General features: G+C 40.4%; 1 protein-coding gene across 2 annotated transcripts in view; it reads left to right on the top strand.

Moving 5' to 3' along the window:
• The first annotated feature begins 172 nt into the window (after nucleotides 1–172).
• ryk (receptor like tyrosine kinase) overlaps nucleotides 173–22,068 on the top strand; it is a 44,701-nt gene continuing 22,805 nt past the window's right edge. The window contains exons 1-4 of one of the 2 annotated variants that reach the window (XM_032526250.1): nucleotides 173–865; nucleotides 11,067–11,188; nucleotides 11,307–11,406; nucleotides 12,547–12,678. In XM_032526250.1, coding sequence (XP_032382141.1) covers nucleotides 661–865; nucleotides 11,067–11,188; nucleotides 11,307–11,406; nucleotides 12,547–12,678 — 559 coding nt within the window. In that variant the 5' untranslated portion in view covers nucleotides 173–660. The remainder of the gene's footprint in view (nucleotides 866–11,066; nucleotides 11,189–11,306; nucleotides 11,407–12,546; nucleotides 12,679–22,068) is intronic. The other variant, XM_032526249.1, reaches the window with a different exon arrangement.

The following is a 22,068-nucleotide window of genomic DNA, read 5'->3' as shown; positions in this document are numbered from 1 at the left end:
CATAATTACACAATGACAACAATTTTTTTTTTGCTTTAGTGCTTACTTTTAATGTGATATCATGAACTGGTTATAGGCCTATCCTTTTTTGGTTCTCTCTTTACAGTCGGTTTGTAAAATATGTCCGACAACACCTGAAGGCAGCATTCCACTGTGTAGCCTGGTCGCAGCGCTGAGTACCCCCGCGGCCCCCCTTCCTGCTCCGGGTGAAAACTGAGATTGTGAGGAGAAGCAACCATGGAGGGAGAACGCTGGATGTATTAGCTAGTATGCTACTTTAGGGCATTTTTTCATTCTTTCGTTTTTGCCTGCACACAACAAAGCGCGTCAATGTGCTGATATCCGAGGTGTAATTTATGTGCTGAGAAAACGTCGTAAACTTTTACATTGAAACATATAAAGACAGTCTGACCGCGAACAGTTAGCTAGCACAACCCGACAAAAGTTAGCCTGCTCCGGCTAACTTAGCCTGTCTCAGCTAGCAAGAGAGGACAAAAACGGGCTTGTGGGAAAGGAGTTAAGGGTGAGAAGTGGCGCTGCGGCGTAAAGTAACTAGTAATGCTGCCTCCCGGGATTAACTTCAGATACGGATGAGAAAGAAATCGGCAATTGGGGCACACCGAGGCGAGAACAACTGCGAGGAGCCAGTGGACCACTGAGATGTTGGGGTTGATTCACGGCTCTGGCACCCCGCCTGAGTCCCGAGGTTGGCCACACTCTGTGCTGTGGAGGCTCGGGGGCTTCTTGTTCCTCCTGCTGCTGGATGGAGCAGGCTGCCTCGCCAACCCGAGCAGCACTAATGGCGTCAGCAGCCAGCCCAGCGTCAACATCTACATGAGTGTTGACGAGGTGAAGAAGCTGCTGGGTAAGAAGGCCTGCATGCAAAGCCAGCTGTCTTACACCACTTTGTGAACTGTGTGTGTGTAAACTCTAGTGAAGCGTTACAAATAAGCACTCCTATTAGTGTTAATTAATTAAGTTAATAATGTAATATGATGTCTCCTGTCCCACAGTAGAGCCAAAGAGCATGAGTCCTGCTGTAACGTTAACTGTCATATGGAAAATGGAGACTTGGATACTCTAAAATAATAATAACAATAATAATAATAACAACAACATAACAGAAGAATCCTGTGGGTATATGTAAGATTTACAGTTGTCCTGTAATGTACTTTATGTCATTTCCGAAATAGCAGATACTGTATCTGGGCGGTAATTTATTTTTATGAGCTGTGTTATATTAGCATGAATATAAAGATCCAAATCAGTGCAGCTGTTATGTGCTATGTAGGCTCAACAGTATATATAATGTATAATCCCTCACACAAGAAAGCCAAAAGTCCCATCATCAAAACAGACTTGAAACAGCTTCCCAGGCAACAGTTGTGTGATTCTGTGTCACCAGGAATAGTAGAAATGAGGAAGTGACTACACCATACATTTAAAACTAACTAAAGAACTAGAATGGGATATTTGTGCTTGAGTGTCAGGTTATATGAAGTGAGCTGCAGGTTTTGGGGTTCTTGTCCATAATGCCGCTGCACAAGGTTGTGTCTTATGTTGATGATTTGACCCAGAGGCATACGGGATGTTGCAATAGTATTCAAGCCATACTGTATGCAGATATGCTTGTTTTTATTTCACAATGTGGCTGTTTAAAGTGAAGTTGGCTGTTCCGTTGGCTATAAGACAATGGGCTAATAGTCTGTATCCTGGTGCCAAGGTTGAGCCCATCTATGGATTGATACTAAATTGTAAATGTAGGGTTTGCTGAAGATATGTTGAGAGTGCAGTTTGAAACTAGTTATTTACCATTTGAGTGGCACTTTAGACCCTAATAAACGGGTAAAAGTGCGTAATGTCTTTGTGGACGGAGGAAGCTGATTTAGCAGTTTCTGTGTGCATGCTGCTGAAAATAAAAGTATTATCATTTTGTAGTGGCATCATCTTCACATTTGTGAACTTGGTCATGAGCAGCCAATTGATGGTGGATTTACCAGCTCTTAGGATGCTTTAAAATATATAAACCGATAACCTGGAGGACACTTTGACTTCCTGTTGTCTCCTCTTCTATAATCTGACCTGTGTTAGACTGTAGGCTTAATGGGTCCCTCTAGTTAATCGTTGTGCTGCCAGACCAGGGCCTCTCTTGTGGTTGGCTAGAAACCGTGTCTGGTCGCGTGGAGACATCTCTTAATGTTTGACAACTGTGTGAAGAGCTAAAAGTCTGTGTGGACAGAAACGTCCATGATGTTGGAGGGAAGTCAAACTGGCATCAACTTCACTGCTGGGGAGTCTGACTGCAGAGTCATGTAGAGATCCAAAGTTTGTACAGCTTCCATAGACAAAAATGAATAATAATCTCCTAAAATTGTTGGCTATCAAAAAGACTCCGACAGCTTCGATGCCGGCTACAGAAAATCCTTCCTACCACAGGCAGTAACCCTCTTTAACATGTCATCACTGGGTGCTAGATAAGACTTTGTAGACAGCACAATACTGCACTATACTATAAATAATACTATACTAATACTGCACTAAGTGCAACCTGCACAATTGGTTCATTTACATTTAGCATACATTTTGGCATATTATTTAAGCAGTTTCACATTTTTGTTTTCCCATCCTGTATGTATTAAAATATTGGTTCTTTTATTTTATTCCTATTAATATTTTATGTATATATATATATATTTCCTAGTATCTCATTTATATTTATATTATATTTATATATATTAATATTATATTCATTTATAGTTCCTGCTACTGTAGCAGGAACTACCATAGAGTTGGTTTTGAGTACTTTGCCAGGTGTTAACAAGGGGGTCTGTCTGCAGACAGATTTTGTCACTGCGATGGCGTCACAACCCTGCAAGATGCAGTCACGATATTTGACTGGTGTCTAGTTCAGATCAAAGTTCCACTATGGGTATGGTCTGAGCTAGGCCGCTGGAAGTAGGGGGGTAGAAAGTAGGGACGGAGCCTTGGCCCCTCACTTTGGACCTCAAGCCTAATTTGTGTCGACGCTGGTCTCATTGCAAGATGGTCTCTAGTTTAAGACCGCAAATTGAAATGAGTTTCATTTCCAAGCTTGTAGGTTAGTGCATACTAATTTGTGATGTAAAATATAGCATATGGATTACTTAGGACCAAAAGAACAGGTGCCACATTCTAGACGTCTTGCATATGAGCACAGGTGAAATTAATAACTAGTGTGAGAACAACTAGCCCTCTAGCTCACCCAGTAAGAGCGTTGGGCTCATGTTGGCTGAGTTCTGCAGTGACCCGGGTTCGAATCCGATCTGTGGCCCTTTGCTGCTTGTCATCCCCCTTTCGTGTCTATCCACTGGCACTTTAATAAAGGGAAAAGTCCCCCAAAAAATCTTTGAAGAAGTATCCGAGTAAGCCGTGCTAGTAGACGGTCTACAATAGGACGTCATGGAATACGTTTTGGTATGTCACAGTGGGAAAATAATAAAATGGCTAGTGGGTTCCTGGAACTGCCACAACAATATGGAAGGGAGCAGTTATTAATTTTATTAGGTATACCTGTGCTTCTTCTGATATGGCATGTCAAAATGTCTTGTTATCATACATGTAGGGCTGAACAATAAATCATTTTTAAATGAAACCAGTGTTTTCAAAGAGTGCAAAGTGGGCTAGACCACATGTTAATAGCAGTGTCAACAAGAAATCAGTTACCGGTACACAAGTGAGTGAGTGGTCAGTTTTTTTTTGTGCAAAATCCCATTAGCGTCCCAATTAGCTCCATGTTGCTGTTTCTTGAAATCCATTGTCTCCACAGGATTTCTATTCATTGCAAATTAATGAAATTTCAAATAAAAATTGTATTTCCCAGAAGAGACATTTGCGATAGGGGGGGGAAAGGTGATCTCACCACATGAATAGTCTTGCTGTGGTCTGTCTGCTTTTTGAGCTGATGAACTCTCCATTCAAGATTTCTTTTGGATATATTTTAACAAACAACCTGTCGTTAAGGAACAGGAAAAAGTCATGCCTGAATTGAAACAGGTTTTGCATGCACAGTGTGTTTGTCTATGGATGAACTGCAGGAAGCATCACTGATTGTTTTTGCATATGACTAATGGAGATTGAAGTGTCTGTCACAAGAACCCAACTCTCCACATGCTTTCCTACCTGCTGCTCCAATATCAGCTGTGTCTCAAGACCTGCATCCCAGGTTTGTATTGTGTTGCAACTGCCAGCTCAAATGTATTAACTTAACCCATTTAATCTGTTTTTGCTGGACAGCAGTTGAAAGATGTCTAATAAGCCATGCTACCTGTTGCTTTTACAAAACATGGCAAATTGCAAGACCCACTGAAAAAAAGCAGGCTGAGCCAGTGGCATTTAAAGGCCCTGTGCTGAACTGATTGAATGTAGAAACGTAACGGATGGAATCATGTGCGTTGCTGTGTTTGCATTCCTTACGTATCGTAAAAACATTATGTTTGAATATATATATATATATATATATATTATATATATATGAGTCCTGGACAGGAAATGAACAGATATATTTCAGTCCCAGAGGAGAGTCTGTAGATCACCATAAAATTGGCTATCACAGCTTTTCGGAGAAGCTGTATCCTCTCATTTTTTTTCAGGGTCATTACTGCTTTAAAAATGACTTAAATTATTATTAAAATAGTTGTGATTAATTTTCTGTTGATTGACCAATTTAACTAACAATTTAACTTTAACTAGCAGCTATGATATGTCAATTTTTTACTGTAAAGGCTTTTACAACTTATTTTACAGGTTGTAGTTTGAGGATTGTTGGGTGCGGGGACACTGCATCACACTGCTCACTACACTCAGGGGTTAGCTCTAGACTCCGTTTACAAGGCCCATGACATTAGTTTTACGAGCTACAATAGCCTTCTTTCTTTCTCTGTTTCCTGGCATTCTGACCATCCATGTGATCAAGATGAGGGATGAAATAAAAATAGGATTTCTGTCTATTCATTTGCTGTCTCCTATAATAATGACCGTTTTGAACCCAGTTTTCCATGGTTGACCAAATACATTACTCTGAGGAGTAAGCACTTATTTCTAGTTCTTGCATGGCATACTACCTGTGTACTAGTCTTGCTGCTAGCTGTGGTTGTGCTGGACTTTTCCAGTGAAAGCAAAACCATAGTTTTACAGTCCCCAACCAAAATGACCATTGTATAGACACAATACGCAGTTCCCTATTAAAATCCGGTATTCCAATACAGTTGTTGAGAGATTTTACTGAGGTACACTGATTAGTGTTGATAACCCCCCCCCCACCCCCCCACACACACACACACACACACACACACACACACACACACACACACACACTCCCGATCAGGTGGGTTGCAGTAGGTCAATAACAGCATGCAAAAAAGGAAATATCCAGGTCCTAAAAAAAATGTGTCCTTGTATTGGGAAGAGCCAAGTGCATGTCGGCTAAGCAGCCTTCCCCTCCCTTCTCCAAAGAGCTGAAAGGAAGGAGGGCCTTTGGAAAGGAGCCTGTGAACAGTGAGGAATGATTGGCAGCAGCATTCATTTCCTTCATGCCACTCTCCAAGGATCCTGTGGTTGAATAGGGGAGCCCGGCTTTCACATCTTTTGTCTCAGAGCTGGGTGGCTGCTTTACACCACATTCTTTTGTAGCAAACACTCATTTTATAAAATGTTGCCCTTGTGTTAAATGGAATATTGGCATTGGAAATATAAAATCATGTTTTTGTATATCTGTATGAAAGCAAACATTTGAACTATAATTCTATTCAGACCACTGCCATGCTTAATTGAATTTAGCTTATGTTGTGTAAATCATGCACTAGATGTTGAAATCAGATATTTGTCACCTTTTAGTTTCTCTTGCATTTCTAAAAAATAATTTAGTAGATAAATTAGTAGGAAACACACCTTTTCTAAAGAAAAAATATTTGACCTTGCGCACACAAACCTCGCTTTCAAACTGCGGCTGCACTAACGAAGCTGCCCATGTCAAACAGCATCCAAAAATAGATGGTGTGCGTGTGACCTCTTAAATTACCTGTTAGTCTGCCTCGAACTGCTAATCATATTTTCACTAAACCATTTGATAATTTTTGAGCAAACTAAGGAGCCTCTTGAAGCATGAAGGAGGTGCCTATCACGGGACAGCAGCAGCCAGTCCTCTCCCAGTCCTCTGCCCTAGGCCACTTCAGTGAATAAAAGAGAGAAACTGATGTATGGTTTCTTTTGAAGGGAATCAAAGAAAACCACAGAGATTGTGACTTAATGTGTATTTTTCTTCCAGCTAGAAGATGTTTTCACATGTACCAGTGCTGCTGTAAAAGCTTAGGTGATGTGTTTGGTAATGCCTTTCAGAGAACATACTTGATCATGATAATAACTTTATTCTACATTACTACTGCAATGTCCTTTTTATTTAACACTTTGATGCTGAAGGTAAAGAGACTTCTGTTGGGACATGCACTAAAGCTTGTCTATGCCTAACCTTTCCTTTGGAAAGAGAGGTCTGTGGCTGCCAGTGAAAAACACTCAGCAGTCAAATTTCTATCATAAGTTATTGCAAATTTGAACTGAATTTCCAGAAAATCTGCAAAAAGAAGATGGGAATTAATGTGCATTCTTCAGATTCATGCTGTTTTATTCTTCTGGAAGATTCAAATGCTAACCACACCTCAAAGGTTACTGCAGGACAACTCACTGGCCCAATGGAGCTGAGTCTTCCTGCAGGCTTTCTATACCACGCTAGAATAACTTGCTTGAAGCAAGGTAACCACGGTAACCAAGCTACAGAGTCCATGGTAGAACTTCAGACATTACCACAAAGTCATGAGATACCGGGGGCGGGGCACCTTTAACGCATGGCATATTCTCAATTGAATATGTCATCCTCCATACTGTTTTCTATATATATATCATGTCAAAGTTTTCCTGTTATGTCAGTCACCCTAACGGCCATCTTGGTATGAATGATAGCGAGTAAGCTGTATGGCATTTTTCATATTGTGAATCATTTTTAAGTTGACATGACAGCATTTGCTAAGATGTTATTGTACAATGAATTGAAGATATGTGTTTAGACCATACCCAACCAACCTGATCGAGCTGTTTTTCTTTCTTTTGAATTGCTTTGTGTTGCTTGTTGTTAAACTTTCAGCTGAATCGCTTTGGACTGCAATGATTAACCTTACTTAATGAAGACAGGAGCAGTAATAACGTTCTTTAAAAATTCTTGTTTTTTCACCTGTCGGCTGACTGAATAGTTATTAATACATAAAGATTTAAGCATTGGTTACGTTACACAACGTCTTTATTTCAATCACAGACCAAATTCTGGTCTCCTTCCTTAATAGCTTTTCTTGTATGTCTGATATCTTAGACTGAAATCCTTCGTACATTACCCCTCTCCCCTGCTGTTTGGACTTTCCAGTTGAAAGAGTTTGACGCGGGCCCTCATTTTCTCCTTCCTTGGTTAATGTCACCAATATCTTCCTAGTGAGAGGCTGGAGGGAGTGTTTATCTCCTGAGCGCTCAGGGATGAAGGCTTTGGGGGTATAGTGTTGACTGTGTGCACAAGAGTGTCTTTGTTATATCGGCCTGGACCTTACCACCTGGCCACTGCCACCTTTTGTTCTCCTCTTTCAAAGTCTGCAACGTGATCCACAGCTTGCAAGAGAACACTGCATGTCGACTTCAAACTGTATAGAGCTCAAGATGTTAAGACAAACTAAGATGCTGCTTAAGTTATAGTTTTGTGTTGACCTCTATAGTTTGAAGACTAAAATGTTTAAATGTGGGAGGAGAGAAGTGAGTGAGCTGAAAGAAGCATCAATGTGCCCTTTAGCAAAGCACTTCAATTCTAGTCCAGTGGAAGTGTTTAGTAGCCTCCAGCAGAGGCCTGATGGTGCGTGCTGGGCAGCTCTAATGGTTTGGTACCATACTCTAGGAATGCCTGCGGGGGGGGTTGGTAATCAATGTAATCAATGAAATTCTGCATCTGTGGTTTGTATTATTTTCCAAAATAGACATTTTTAAGCATCAGCATTTTGTATAGCTTCACAAATAGCCTTTTAAAAGATTATGTCCAACTTTGGGCTGACGTGCTTTAAAAAACTAAAGTCCATTTGCGTTATGTTCATCGGGTCAGGTCCTAGAGCAACGCTGGGCCATTCAAACATAGATTATGGGAGCAGCGTTCTCGCTCAATACTGAATATTTTACTAATTTTTTTTTTACATATTGGTCACTTAGAGATTACCCTTTTAAAGCAGAGCATATTGTTTTAAAGAATTGGTCTGTAGTTATTATTGTGGAAATGAACAATTTCAACCCCAATAAAAGTTAAGCATTTCAACCAGGATACATTTCGGTATTTAAAGGCCCCGCTTCCTCGTGTTGCTGTGCACAATGCAGTCACTTGCTTATGAGATTTCAAAAGCTCTGTGGAAAGCAACAGGGCTGTTTAAACCGGGTCGTGGTTTCAGGTTAAAAAAATAGTTTTATACATAGTTGTACAAGTATTTGCTTATTGATTGAGTGCATTCTGACCTATTAATTAGAATAATTGATTGAAACGGCTTTCAAAAATGTCATCTCTGTCATTGTTATTTTACTGTTTATTATTAAGTGTGCTGGAATTCAGTGTTTTCAGATCAGTGCAGGTGGTCCAGTGTGTTCTGACCTGACTATTGTTAATCACTTGACACCAGCAGAGAGAAATGGAAATGTCCTGCAGGAAATAATCTCCTCAAAACATAACATGTTGCCAAGTTATTGCACTGGAATTCCAAATGATATTATTTTCCATTAGCGTTTAAGAAGACTGTTGACCATAGAGAGGTTTTCTCTTGAAACACGTCCTGATGCTGATTCTCATTCCAGAGAGCAGAGAGTGTGAGCGGGTGATAAAAGTGCAGTTCATGGTTCACCTTCCACTTATTCCCTGTCCTCAGTACACTGACAGGCTTCTGTTGCCATTCTTTCACGTTACTGTTTCGAAGTTGTTGCAGTTAGCGTGGATGGCTATGGTGCTGTATGAGGGACAAACTTGAGCCAGACTCACACTGGTCCTCTTTGGGCTGTTAGGCCTGGCTGGCTGCGTAGTTTAATTGGTATCAAAGCAGTGGGGCCACATGTTGAGACAAGGGAGGTAGATGAAGTTGAGCATGAAAAAGGCAATTATACAGGACTAAACTGTTTGGCTGTGTGCATGTTAAGTGCATACGTATATACACATGAGAGACTGCGTATAAGAGTTATGGACAAAATGTCAGATATTCATATTTGATCATAATTAAGGACATGTAGTGCAGCATTTTCTAATTCCAAGTTTTCAGTCACTTATGAAATGCTAAGCTTAAAGTGAAAGATGCTGTGTAACATTTAGCAGTTAATTAGCCAAATGTTTTCCACAGGAATTGGTGCAAAGCCAAACTGACTTACAGTAAAAGGAGGGGGAAGACATTGTCCAAGTGGACAGAAACACAACTCCAAATGAAGGCTGCTTGATGTTTGCTAACACATTTGCCATATCAACTCTATCTCAATGTTGAGTTTACTGCTTCATCTGTCCAAAAATATGAATGCAGATTAATGCATGTACGATTGGCAAAGTAAATGTAGGTTTGGTAAATGCCAAAAGAAAACTATTTAAGAAATAAAACAAATCCTTTTATTGGCCTTTTTTAAATATGGCAGTATAATACTTACACCTATTGCATCAAGGATTTAACTCAAGGTCAACCTTTTCTGGGGCTTTCACCTGCATCACATGGTCCCCATCAGCGGGAATTTTCTCACTTGTCATTATGGATCCCACGTAACTCCTAGGCAAGTCCCGCCCTATGAAGCAGCTTGATTGGTTGGGGTTAGGCATTGGCCTTGAGTGGTTAAGGTTAGGATAGCCAATTGGTCAGGGGATAACCGATTGGTCAGGAGGTTATGTTACCTTGCATAAGCCTGGACGCCTGGCCAATAGTAGTGTGAATGCTATCTAAGGGTGGGTCTTGCCTAGAAGTTGCGTGGGTTACATAATAATGTGTCATTGACAGACAATTTTATTATTAATTTATTATTGTCTCTGAGACTTGAGATCTATGTGGTTTAGCTAATCAGTCATAATAATCATAAAGTTAATCACATTTGTTTAAAGTAATGGTTTGTTACCTTTAATTTTACTTGTGTAGACCAAGATTTAATTTTAGGACTGATTTAATTCTTAATGAATGGAATTGTTTAGATACTAGTTTATGCAACAGCCATCCCCTCTCTGAGGAAAGGCTTGAGCATGTTTTTAATTGAGCCGATGTGTGAGAGGTCTATGAACCAGAGCTCTGAGATCGCCCGAGGGCATTGGGGGAGCCTGGTCACATTCTTTCCCTTTCTTTAAACTAGATACTCACAGACTGATAGGCAGACCCCACTCTGCCAGACAGACACTTTCAAGGACTCATAGCACTGCTCCAGGCCAGGATTGGGGATTTCACTAGCACACATTAGACTTGTATTACTGTTTGATGAAAAAAAATGTTGGTGTTGTTAAAGTAAATGAGAAAGAAGCACAGAATACAGTACCAACCCATCTAGCTTTCTGATGCATGATCATGTACTGTGGCTGCTCCTAAGCTATATATTAACTTAAGACTGAATAGAATAGTTAAACAGACTGTAGATGTTGTATGCAAGTCCAGTTTTATCAAAGGCATACAATTCCCTTTCTCTTAACCATTCCCCAAAATTGCGGTCATATTTGAATGCTGTCTCAGTTGAAGTTTTGGTTTTGAAGTTTTTTCACTTGGGCACCAAGAGGTCTCAAGTACTAACAGATGTGGTTAGTCCATCTCTTTTATTGTGGGGAAACCCCCTTAACCCAAGCTGGCCGTTTGAGTGGATATTTTACTAGTTCCTCAGGCTTGCTCTGTGCGAGTGTCTAAATCTACTTCTAAATTAGAAATGTGTTGTACACAAGTACACTGTCGTGTTTTTTCTTCTTCTTCGGCATTTCCAAAATATTTCTTATAAGGTACAATTTGATGTCCTCTTTCCTGACTCAGGCCTAGACGCAGAGCTCTACTATGTGCGAGACGATGTGGTGAATCATTATGCTCTCTCCTTCACCCTGCCTGTGCCTAGTGAGACCAACAGCCTTCACTTCTCATGGCATTCCAAGACGAAGGTAAGTCTTAGCATCAGGAATTAATGATTAACCGTTTCAATACATGCTTACTTGTGCACACATGTGAGGCAACCCATTTGTTTGTTGACAACATTTGTTCATCATTATTTGTTTGTAGGTTGACTACCGGCTTGGCTTCCTTATGGACAACCCTGTTGCCATGAACCAACCACGAAGCAACATCTCTAGTCAGGGGGAGGTGCCCCGTGTTCCCTCAGGTTTGTTCAATATATCCCTTTTGTTATGCACTTGTAGATGCTTTGTGTTTGGAGATGTTATCTCTCCACCTAGTCTCTAACTGGTCTTCCGTGAGGCCTCCCAGCTGGACGTGCCAGGAACACCTCCCTAGGGAGGTGCGCAAGGGGCATCCTTACCAGATGCCCAAACCACCTCAAATGGCTCCTTTTGATGTAAAAGTCAAGTCACTTCAAGTTCCTTACAGATGACAGCTTCTCACCCATGTCTAACGCCAGCCACTCTCCTGGCCGCTTATACCCGCAATCTAGTTCTTTCGGTCATGACAAAAGTACCACCAGCTGCATGCTGCTACCAACGATAGCCTCTGAGCCTGAAGTGAAGCGCTGGCACTGTCATGCAGGTGGCGCAAGACTTCACAAGGGGGAGGGTTGGATGCTACAGGGCTGTTTGTGCTGTAACAAAAAAAAGTGGAGTGTGGGGAAAAATTAATTTTGTATTCATCTACCTGTGCAGGTCTCAGTCTACCTGGGTGGGTCTCAGTCTACCTGGGTGGGTCGCAGTCTACCTGGGCGGGTCTCAGTCTACCTGGGGGCGGTTCAGTATACCATGGGGGGTCTCAGTCTACCTGGGCGGGTCTCAGTCTACCTGGGCGGGTCTCAGTCTACCTGGGTGGTGCGCCCAAGTAGAAGGAATGGGAAAACACTGGTTGCAGAGTCTACTTATACCATACTATTTAGCCCCGAAAAAAACTACTTTAAAGTAGTTATTAATGTTTTTTTCCGTTTTGGCTGACTGTCAGTTTGGGTATAAAAATAAAGTTATATTACATTTAATTTTGTATGCATTTGTTCATGTTTTACAAAGGATTTAATCTGAACCAGGCCATAGAACAATTGCTGTTATACAACAATGGAAGCAATCATATCACACACATACAGGGTTAGTAGTATAAAGCTGATACAAATAATATACACACAAACACACACATACTCACATGGGTTAAAGTGGGCCGGAACGATCCTGAACGGGAAGTGGGATTAAACTTTACGATTCACTGACATACATCTCTGACGTGATTGCTGGCCTAGATTTAACCCTGGTTATTATGCATTGCAGGAGACCAAGATTCTCTAATAAATAACAAGTCCGTCTCTCTACAGTCTTTAGAGTGGACCTCTTCTGTTCCGGCAAGGTAGATGGAGAGGCGGTTTTAACAGTGCAGCTCAATCTGACCGGCCATGCCAACAACTACACAGTGCTCAACTTTAAGAGGAGGAAAATGTGCTATAAAAGTAAGTATTATAATAATAATAATAATAATAATCTAATTGAAAGAAAAAGAAATAGCGCAGCCTTACTGAATGTTTTAGACCTTTTTTCAGAGCCGACATCTTTACATGTCGTAGCAGGGAAAGCACAGGTGTAATTGTCACTGCACATGTGAGTCGAGTGCAGATGTGAGTCGAGTGCAGATGTGAGTCGAGTGCAGTTATGATATCAAATTCCAATGGTTTACGGCACAATGTGTCATACTAAAATTAGTGAAATCCATGAAATAAACTTTTCTCCTTCCAAACAATAACAGAAGATGAGTCATTTCAGAAACGTTGTAGCTATCTATGGTTGTTTGGTTGCTAACGTTAGCTCTAAACACCATTCAACTGACAGCCGTTGTTGTGTTTGACGCTAACTTGTAGCCAGCAATGAACTGACTTGGTTAAGTAGGTCCATTTTTACTGGGTTGACGTTACAGAAGTCTCTCGTTAGCATCGTTCGCCTCGGGAGGCTACTCAGACGTTACAGAAGTCCTCTCGTTAGCATCTCGGAGGCTACTTCGACGTTCCAGTATCTCCGTTAGCATCTCGGAGGCTACTTCAGACGTACAGAAGTCTCTCGTTAGCATCTCGGAGCTACTTCAGACAGTTACAGAAGTCTCTCGTTAGCATCTCGGAGGCTCTCAGAGCGTTCAGAAGTCTCTCGAATCTGGATAGGCAGCACATTATGGCCAAAATGATGATCATGATTATTTTGATCAATATTGAGATCCCGATTAATTATCCCAATTATTTGCTGATTTAACCAAAACATATTTTTAGTGTCACATAGGCTATTTATAACTCTTTCACATCTATATCATGCTACATTCTCTTATGTTGACGTTTTATGTTGTACATACATACAGCTGCAACACCTATAAATATAAATTAGCTATCTGAAATAAATAGACTAGGATTTTTTTTATGTACCTCTGAGAAAGCGCCTTCACTTGTTTCAACAATAACAATAACTGATTACAAAGACTAGGGAGAGGGCGGGGGGGGGGGGTGCAATGGACATATATGCTACTCACAGAGAGACAGCTACTCATTATGAATGGGTACAGTACGGGTCAAATGGTGGGTCGAGCAGAGTTACACACGTTTGTATGAAATGTCTGTATCTTCGCTGCATTTTTATGAACAAAGATATTCTGGCCATGGGTCACATCTCTGGCCCAGGTCCAGCAGGCTCCGTCTCACACGCTGTTACCCTACAACTGAAGTTAGTTGCATTAATAACTTCTGTGTTTTTTGCCGTGGCGACCGCAATAGCAGAGTTACCAGCGGAAACACAGGTACAAATACAGGTTGCCTCTCATGATACAATATAACAGCTGTATAAATAACAATTAAAACTGTAGACAAATGTCAGAAGTGTGGACCACTGCTGTCGCCTCTCTGTCTCTTCGTGTTGCTGGGAGCCGTGTGTGATGAATAGGGGCGGAGCTGCGCGGAGAGTAAGAGGAGAGATCCAACACAGGCACGCCTTTACAGAATAATGGGTCACGTTACGCAAAATTAAACCATATCCATAAAACAACTTTTTTTTTTTGTGGAGAAGCAGCGGATGCGGACTTAGGTGCCCGTGCGACCTCGGGAAAAATATTACTCGCGGGCACCGCGACTGCAGGCCTGTGAGCTAACAGACACTCTAGCACCCTAGAGCCCTGTGAGCTAACAGACACTAACTACACCTAGACCTGTGAGCTAACAGACATAACTAGCACCCTAGAGCCCTGTGAGCTAACGACACTAACTACCCTAGAGCCCTGTGAGCTAACAGACACTAACTAGCACCCTAGAGCCCGGTGAGCTAACAGACACTAACTAGCACCTAGAGCCCTGTGAGCTAACAGACACTAACTAGCACCCTAGCGCCCTGTGAACTAACAACACTAACTAGCACCCTAGAGCCCGTGAGCTAACAAACACTAACTAGCACCTAGAGCCCTTGAGCTAACGCACTACTAGCCCCTAGAGCCCTGTAGCTAAAGACAATACAGCACCCCCTAGGACTGTGAGCTAACAGACACTAACTAGTACCCTAGAGCCGTGAGCTAACAGACACTAACTAGCACCCTAGAGCCCTGTGAGCTAACAGACAATAACTAGCACCCTAGGCCCTGTGAGCTAACAGACACTAACTAGTACCCTAGAGCCCTGTGAGCTAACAGACACAACTAGCACCCTAGAGCCCTGTGGCTAACAAACTAACTAGCACCCTAGAGCCTGTGAGCTAACGACACTAACTAGCACCCTAGACCCTTGAACTAACAGACACTAACTACACCCTAGAGCCCTGGAGCTAACAGACACTACTAGCACCCTAGAGCCCTGTGAGCAAACAGACACTAACTGACCTAGAGCCCTGTGAGCTAACAGACCTAACTAGTACCCTGAGCCCTGTGAGCTAACAGACACTAATTAGCACCGACTAGCACTGGTCACTGCTGTTGTCTGAAAAACACACAGACGGCACAAAATGTTGCGTTAACTAGTAAACTGGTGAACCTTGAGACTGCTGTTAACCGACTGCTATCTTTGAGATCGTGATTGTAATTAAAATTTGATTAAATGTGCAGCCCTATTCTTGGAGGCTACTTCAGACATTACTGCTACGTCCTGCTGTGCCTTGTAATGCCGCACAGTGCCCGCTATGCCATGAACTACTACAAAGAACTGCTACACACACTATTTTTCTATTTTTGTTATTCCACTAACTCCAACCGGCCCGTCAGACGCCGCCACCAAGAGCCTGGGCCTGTCCCGGTTTTCTGCCTAAAAGGAAGTTTTTCCCTCCACTGTGCCTGTTGCTTGCTCTGGAGGAAACTACTAGAACTGTTGGGTCCTTGTAAATTTTGGTGTGGTCTAGACCTACTCATCTGTAAAGTGTCTTGAGATAACTCTTGTTATGAATTGATACTATAATTAAATTGAATTGAATTGAAAAAATTGAATTACTGTCGCAAAGTGACGCATGCGCAGCTCACATCTCACTTGAGTCACATCGGGCATGACATTAATTAATAACAGTAATGATGACTCTCCTGCTGGCTCTCCTTGACATTTCAGTGGAACTGAGCCCTTGAAACAGACATTAGTAACAGTTTGCTAAAACTATCATACATAGAAAATGAAGTCTGTGGAGAATGTGAGGCCTTTACTCAGTGTTGTTTGCACTGTGTCACATACTCTAAAGAGTTACAGTGGGTGATGAACGGGTTTTTGTATCTGTATTCAGTGCTATTTTCAAACTGTTGAAGATATTACATGTGGCCAAGTGACCATATTCCACATGGAAACACTTATTTTGAGCATGAGTCAGATTAGTAGCCTAAGAGATTCTTTGTATGCCTGAGTGGTGCAAATGTACGTTGAGCAATCTACCTATCAACTTTGTTTTTGGATTGTACTCGTAGTGTTGTAGCAGAAGACAACAATGATGTATGCTATATGTATGCTGTTTTAATATGCCCTGGATTTACCGACTTATGGTCGTTTTTAATTGCTGGAGCCTTTTCATGAACTCGGGAAGCTTACACTAAAAAGCTATTCAGGTTTGTGTTCCTGGGCCCTAACTAAGTCCCCACTTGTGGAGGTTGTCCTTTCCTGTCGACTATGAACTAGAGTAAGGAATACTGGATGTTGTTGATTAGCAAAACACATGTTTATCCTATTGCTTTTTGTTTTATAAATAATAAGGTCTATTAGACACGGTGATGGAAGTTTTTTTTATGTTTGACATTTCAATGACAATTATGTAATTGGTCTTTCAAATATTCTATTTAATCCTGTTCTTTAATGAGAGGGAGAGAGATTTGAAACTGGTCTCACTTGCTAAAGAAGCAGGAGGCAGCCATTTAGCCCTTTAGTGGTTTAATTTCCTTTGGCTTCTGCATATTTTTTTTTAAAACTGCTTAAAACACCACAACAGAAAGCATCTTTAATTACAAATACCACATTTATAGTGTTGTTATGTTGTATACAGAAATGACATCCACTCAGCTGTTGCTTTTAATGTGCATCGTCAGATTTATCTTTCGTTAACGAGATGAGGTGGAAAAACACGGCTATCTATTTTCTGGGTGGCATGTGGTCACAAATGACTGACGGTGAAAATGAGTTCAGCCTTTGTCAAGGGAAGTTTTGTTTTTCATACAGTAGTTAAGCTTTTTTGTTTCAGCATTACTACTGCACTGAGTATGGAGGTTGTGAATGCCTTTTAGTTGTTGATTTCGGTCGACCTAATACTCTTTTCTTCTTTCTTGTCAACAGAAATAGATCTGAACCAAAGACTCCCATTCCCCACAACATACCACGCTTCCACGGCCTGAGTGTAAGTAATCTTACCTCCACATCAGCTCTACTTATCCCTCTGTAGCATCCTGTTACTGTCTATCATAGGTGGCTAGTCTAAGACGCCGGCTAAATGTACTGAGAAGTCTTTCTGTTAGCAGTACCAATAGTCTAACTCTCATAACCAAAGTGCACTCTGTCACCCCCCACCTATTGGTGTGGCTGTCCTCTTCCAGTGGGATTTATAGCAGGGTCTTGTGAGCCCACTGCCCCATAACAAAGTGCCATTAGTGGTTTCTCTCTTCTGCTTGGGTAGGCCCAGGAACCAGGCCCTCAGATCTTTTAGAGGAGATGAGAAAGCTCTCAGAAACTAAATCCTGGGCACAGCCCCACCATTCCTTGCCTCCATTAACCCAAGTGCACTTAGTCTCTTTCTGTCGCCTGACCTCATATTAATGCTATACTTGTTTATAATATCAATAGCATTGTGTGCTCCTTTGTTGTCTCTGATTGTGAATGTTGTGGCTTGTTTTCGTCCTAGATGATCCCCCACCACCTCCCACAGGTATTCTACATATGTTAGCGTCTGCTGCTTGTCATCTCCTCGTGGCCATCATCCGGCCATCCTCACCTGCACAGCATGAAGAGAGTGGAGATGGAGGACAGTTTGTTTCTTTGTTTGCCTGTCCACAACTGACCATAGTCTTTATGTGTCAGCTAAGCAAAGTAAACTCATTATACTGAAGCTGATGAACCAGCACACAGACCAGCTGATTCACAGCCTTGTATTGTCACCTAGAAAGTTTTCTTGAGAATGCTGCGGCTCAAAGACCAACAAAAATAGGTCAGCCCCACAGAAAGGATTACATCAAGTTGAAACCTGCACTTAAGTTTTCCAGTTGTTTAAGATCCTGTAATCTCCACTCTAGGTAGCTGTAGGCAGCTACGCAGGTTATCAGATATCGATGTAAAGGTGCCACCGCTCACTCAGATAAACACTCACACACATTCACACTCGATGCGCAGCACCGGGGCAACTCGGGGTTCAGTGTCTTGCCCAGGGACACTTCGACAATGACTGCGGGCGGGGATCGAACCACCAACCTTCCGATTGCCAGGCAAACCGCTCCACCACTGAGCCACAGCCGCCCTTTAATAATACCTGTTTTCTCCAAATAAGTTCATATATATTATATATATATATAATTATATATATATATTATAAATAATATCAGCATATAATGCTGTACATATAACTTTGAAAAGAAGGAAGCTTTAATAAATCTTTTTAATCGGCGTATAAATCCAACCACCCCATGACAGATTTAAGTTTCCACTTTCCAAGACCGATGGAGGACTATCTGGGCGGCAGACATTTCAATCGTTAATGAAAATGGTGGGTACAATTTGAAAGAGTTATTGACCTAAAGTAAGATGCAAGTTGTGCCACCGCTGATAAAGGAGCACAGCCGTGATCCACACGCGGCCCACAATGTTTATGGCATCCTCTCTCAGCTCACTATCATGTCAATAAAGGCCTAAAAATGCCCAAAATAATCAATTAAAAAAAACAAAAAAAAAACAAGATGTTCTAATGGCAAAACCCCATTTAGTAAATCACTGTTTTAAACTAGCAGAAATTAGAAAATAGTTACTGAGAACTTAGGAAGGACTTTACACCAACTAGTTATGGATTTAGCAATTGCTGGTGCAACTTAACCCTGCGCCTCTAATAAGCTGGCTTTTCTTTTGCTGTGGTTCAGTGTGAGTGACAGTGGGAGCTCACAGGGCCTGTCTCAGCCATCCACCCAGAACCAACAGTACTGAGGGCTGACACGCCAAACAACGCAGCCCAGTCACCAGTAAGAGATTTTATTCCCTCTCACCACAACATTTCTGAAAGCAAGGCAATCAGTAACACGATGCAACATCATCATGTTTCATATTAAAACCCTAGAACAGTTTTGTACAGTTAATTACATGTACAAGATGGCACCTCAAGGTACTCAAGTACATTCAGTCGGATTCAGGCTACCATAGTTGTTTTGTTTTTTTCACACTGGCATCTGCAAAAGTCCATGCTGTCCAAATGCAATATCGACTAACTTAACTTGTATCATAAGAGTGTAATGAAGAACAGAGTTTATGCAGTGATGTTGCTACTACCCTTGTGACCTTTACTGTTTGAGCAATGTGTAAATGTACGTACTTAATGTGCTCTGTGTCCGGCCATCTGATCAGCAGGCAGGGAAGGACCAGGCAGTCTTTTATGTTGAACTTGATGTGAATTTAGCATGGCTGGAAACAGACAACAGGACCAAAGTTATAGTTGGAGCTAACGTTATAACCCACCTACATCAGAACCGTATTCAAAATGTAATCACTTTTTTCTCCCATTATCTCTTACCAAAGTGGATTAAATAGTAATTAATCTCGACTCTAACACATTTCCTCCAGTAGCGTTCTTTGTTAGTAAGTGTTGTTGTTTGGTTAGGTGGCAGTAAGATACTAACCAGCCTTGGCTGGGACCCAATTGTAATTATAGGTAAACTTGTAATGTGGAAATAATCTGGCATGCTTTGCAAAATAACAATTTTGCTTTATTATGGGGATTGCTAATTAAAGTGTAAGTAATGGGGCCACAAATGAGATTAGGGTCACCAATGATAAGCATCACCATGGTTCTACGCAGCCCTAGAATTTACAAGACAAATATTCCTTATTGCCAGAAGGCTCTTTTTCTGTTTATCCTGTGACTTAAACTACCAAATTACACCTTGTACCTATGCCATATTGTAAACCAATTTCATACTGGTCTGTATATGCACAATAAACTGATTAGTAGTTTTTGTCAGTTCCATTTTAAGAGAATAGTTTCTACATTTTATGAAAAATGAGGAAGATGAGAAGATTGGAGCCGGGTTAGCTTGCTTGCATAATGATATGAAACAGCAAGCCTGGCTATGTCCAACAGGAACAGAATCTACCTACCAACACCTCTAAAGACCACTAACTAGCAGGTTAGATCTGTTTGTTAAATTACAAAAACTTAAGTGTTAAAATGACAATTTGCCATTTAATGCAGTATTATTGGCTGGACTACTTCTTGGCTGGGAGCAGAAACTTCCTAGAATTTCCAATGATTATTAGCCATCCTTGTACCACCAACACACAATATTAGTTTACAAGCAGAAAGAACTACACATCGGGGATCTCTTGTGGGGAGAATCAAACATTGACTTATTTACCTCATGAAATAGTGACAACATTAATCTTGATCTCAATGGAACTTGATCTTTATGGTTCATTTTGAAAAACACTAAAAAAGCTCATCAGCTATTTTTGTGCCATTGTCAGTTGTGTGATCCTTCATTGCCCCTTGTGGATACAAAGCTACCTCTCACCTCCTGTGCATAGTGTTTGACCCACGGTCATTCCTAGTCTTATGCTTTGCTGAGGATTATTTTCACCGTCCACCCTTTTTTAGTCAACTCCTGAAAGGAAGGTGCACTCAACCTTGCAACATGTCTGTTTGATTAAGTTTTGTGAATGAGCTGAAATGTACAACCACAGTATTCATTTGTCATTCAGGTCATGTTGTCATTTGAGTGAGTTATCCATTCAATCACATCTTTCCATTCTCTCCACCTTCACTCCCTCCCCCTCTACTCTTGTTATCAGACAATCACCCTGGTTCTGCACCATTCTCCAGCTTGCTGCCTCCTCCTTCCAAACCCTGGTGTTCCCCATGAAACCAAAGTAAGTTGCAGTAAAGCTCCAGCTACAACTTAGGACTCAGACCTACAATACTATTTTGTTGTCATGTACAAACGAACACTAACAATTAGACATGTTTGCCCATAGTTTTCTTGACACTGATGGATAAAAAAACTGTTATGGTGCATTTCTGCGCACTGTAATGACATGCTCTAATTATAGCATTATGAGCAGTAGAGTGAAAGTAATAGAATTCTCAATTATCATCTCAATTATAGAAAAATGAAGGCTTCCTCCTGGTGGCTGGTTCAAGCCTCAAAATCCTGGCCACTGCTTCTCGCCGCTTGTGCTGAAATTTTGTCACTTTTGTTTAGTACTTGTTGTGCTTTGATTGTAAGTTACACATATATGTATTTAGGCATTTATATCAATAATTAGATCTTAATTAGAAACAGATTTTTCTAACATGCTGTAGGTGGACCTAGTGACCCACAATGCCACTCCAATAAAATGTAAGAGCGGCTCACAATTTTTATATAATATATTTTATATTAATTTTTTTTTATAATATATATATATATATATATTATATATAATATATATGTTATATATATATATGTGTAATATATATATATGTGTAATGTATATATATATATATATGTGCAATGTGTATATATATATATTATATGTGATAATGTATATATATATGTTATACTATATAGATATGTTATAGAATATATGTGTTATATGTATATTATATTGTGTATGTGTATATATATTAATATGTGTATATTTTATTATATATATATATATATATATTTTTGGTGAATATGTATGTATATATTATGAAATGTATCTGTATGTGTATATGATGTATAATATGTAATGTATGTGTATATAATATACAAACCTAACACCACACAATATATATATATATATATGTGTTTGTGTGGTGTAATATATAGTTTGTATGTATGTATGTAGATATATATACATATATATATATATATATATATATATATATATAATATATATAATATATATATATTATATATATATATATATTAATATATATATATATATAATATATATCACAATGGTGTGCACAGTTACTATGTAGTATGGACAGGGAAAAATCACCTTTATTCTTGGACCACTGTTTAGGTTTCTGGTCTTAAACTGATTACTTCAGGTTAACAATGCATTTTAAAAACAGTGTTTTTGCTAGAAAGTATTAGTTGTGCATTAGTGTGACAGACCCATAAAATATATAAATAAAATGCTATTTCTATATTGTCTCCAAGATTGGCAGAAGTATTCATTTCATTCAGTGCTGAATAAATTGCCCCT

The sequence above is a fragment of the Etheostoma spectabile genome, chromosome 9 (assembly GCF_008692095.1).
Source record: "Etheostoma spectabile isolate EspeVRDwgs_2016 chromosome 9, UIUC_Espe_1.0, whole genome shotgun sequence".
In the NCBI taxonomy this organism is placed as follows: Eukaryota; Metazoa; Chordata; class Actinopteri; order Perciformes; family Percidae; genus Etheostoma; species Etheostoma spectabile.
The sequence above is the reverse complement of the archived record's forward strand: the minus strand, read 5'-3'. Positions and strand labels throughout refer to the sequence as shown.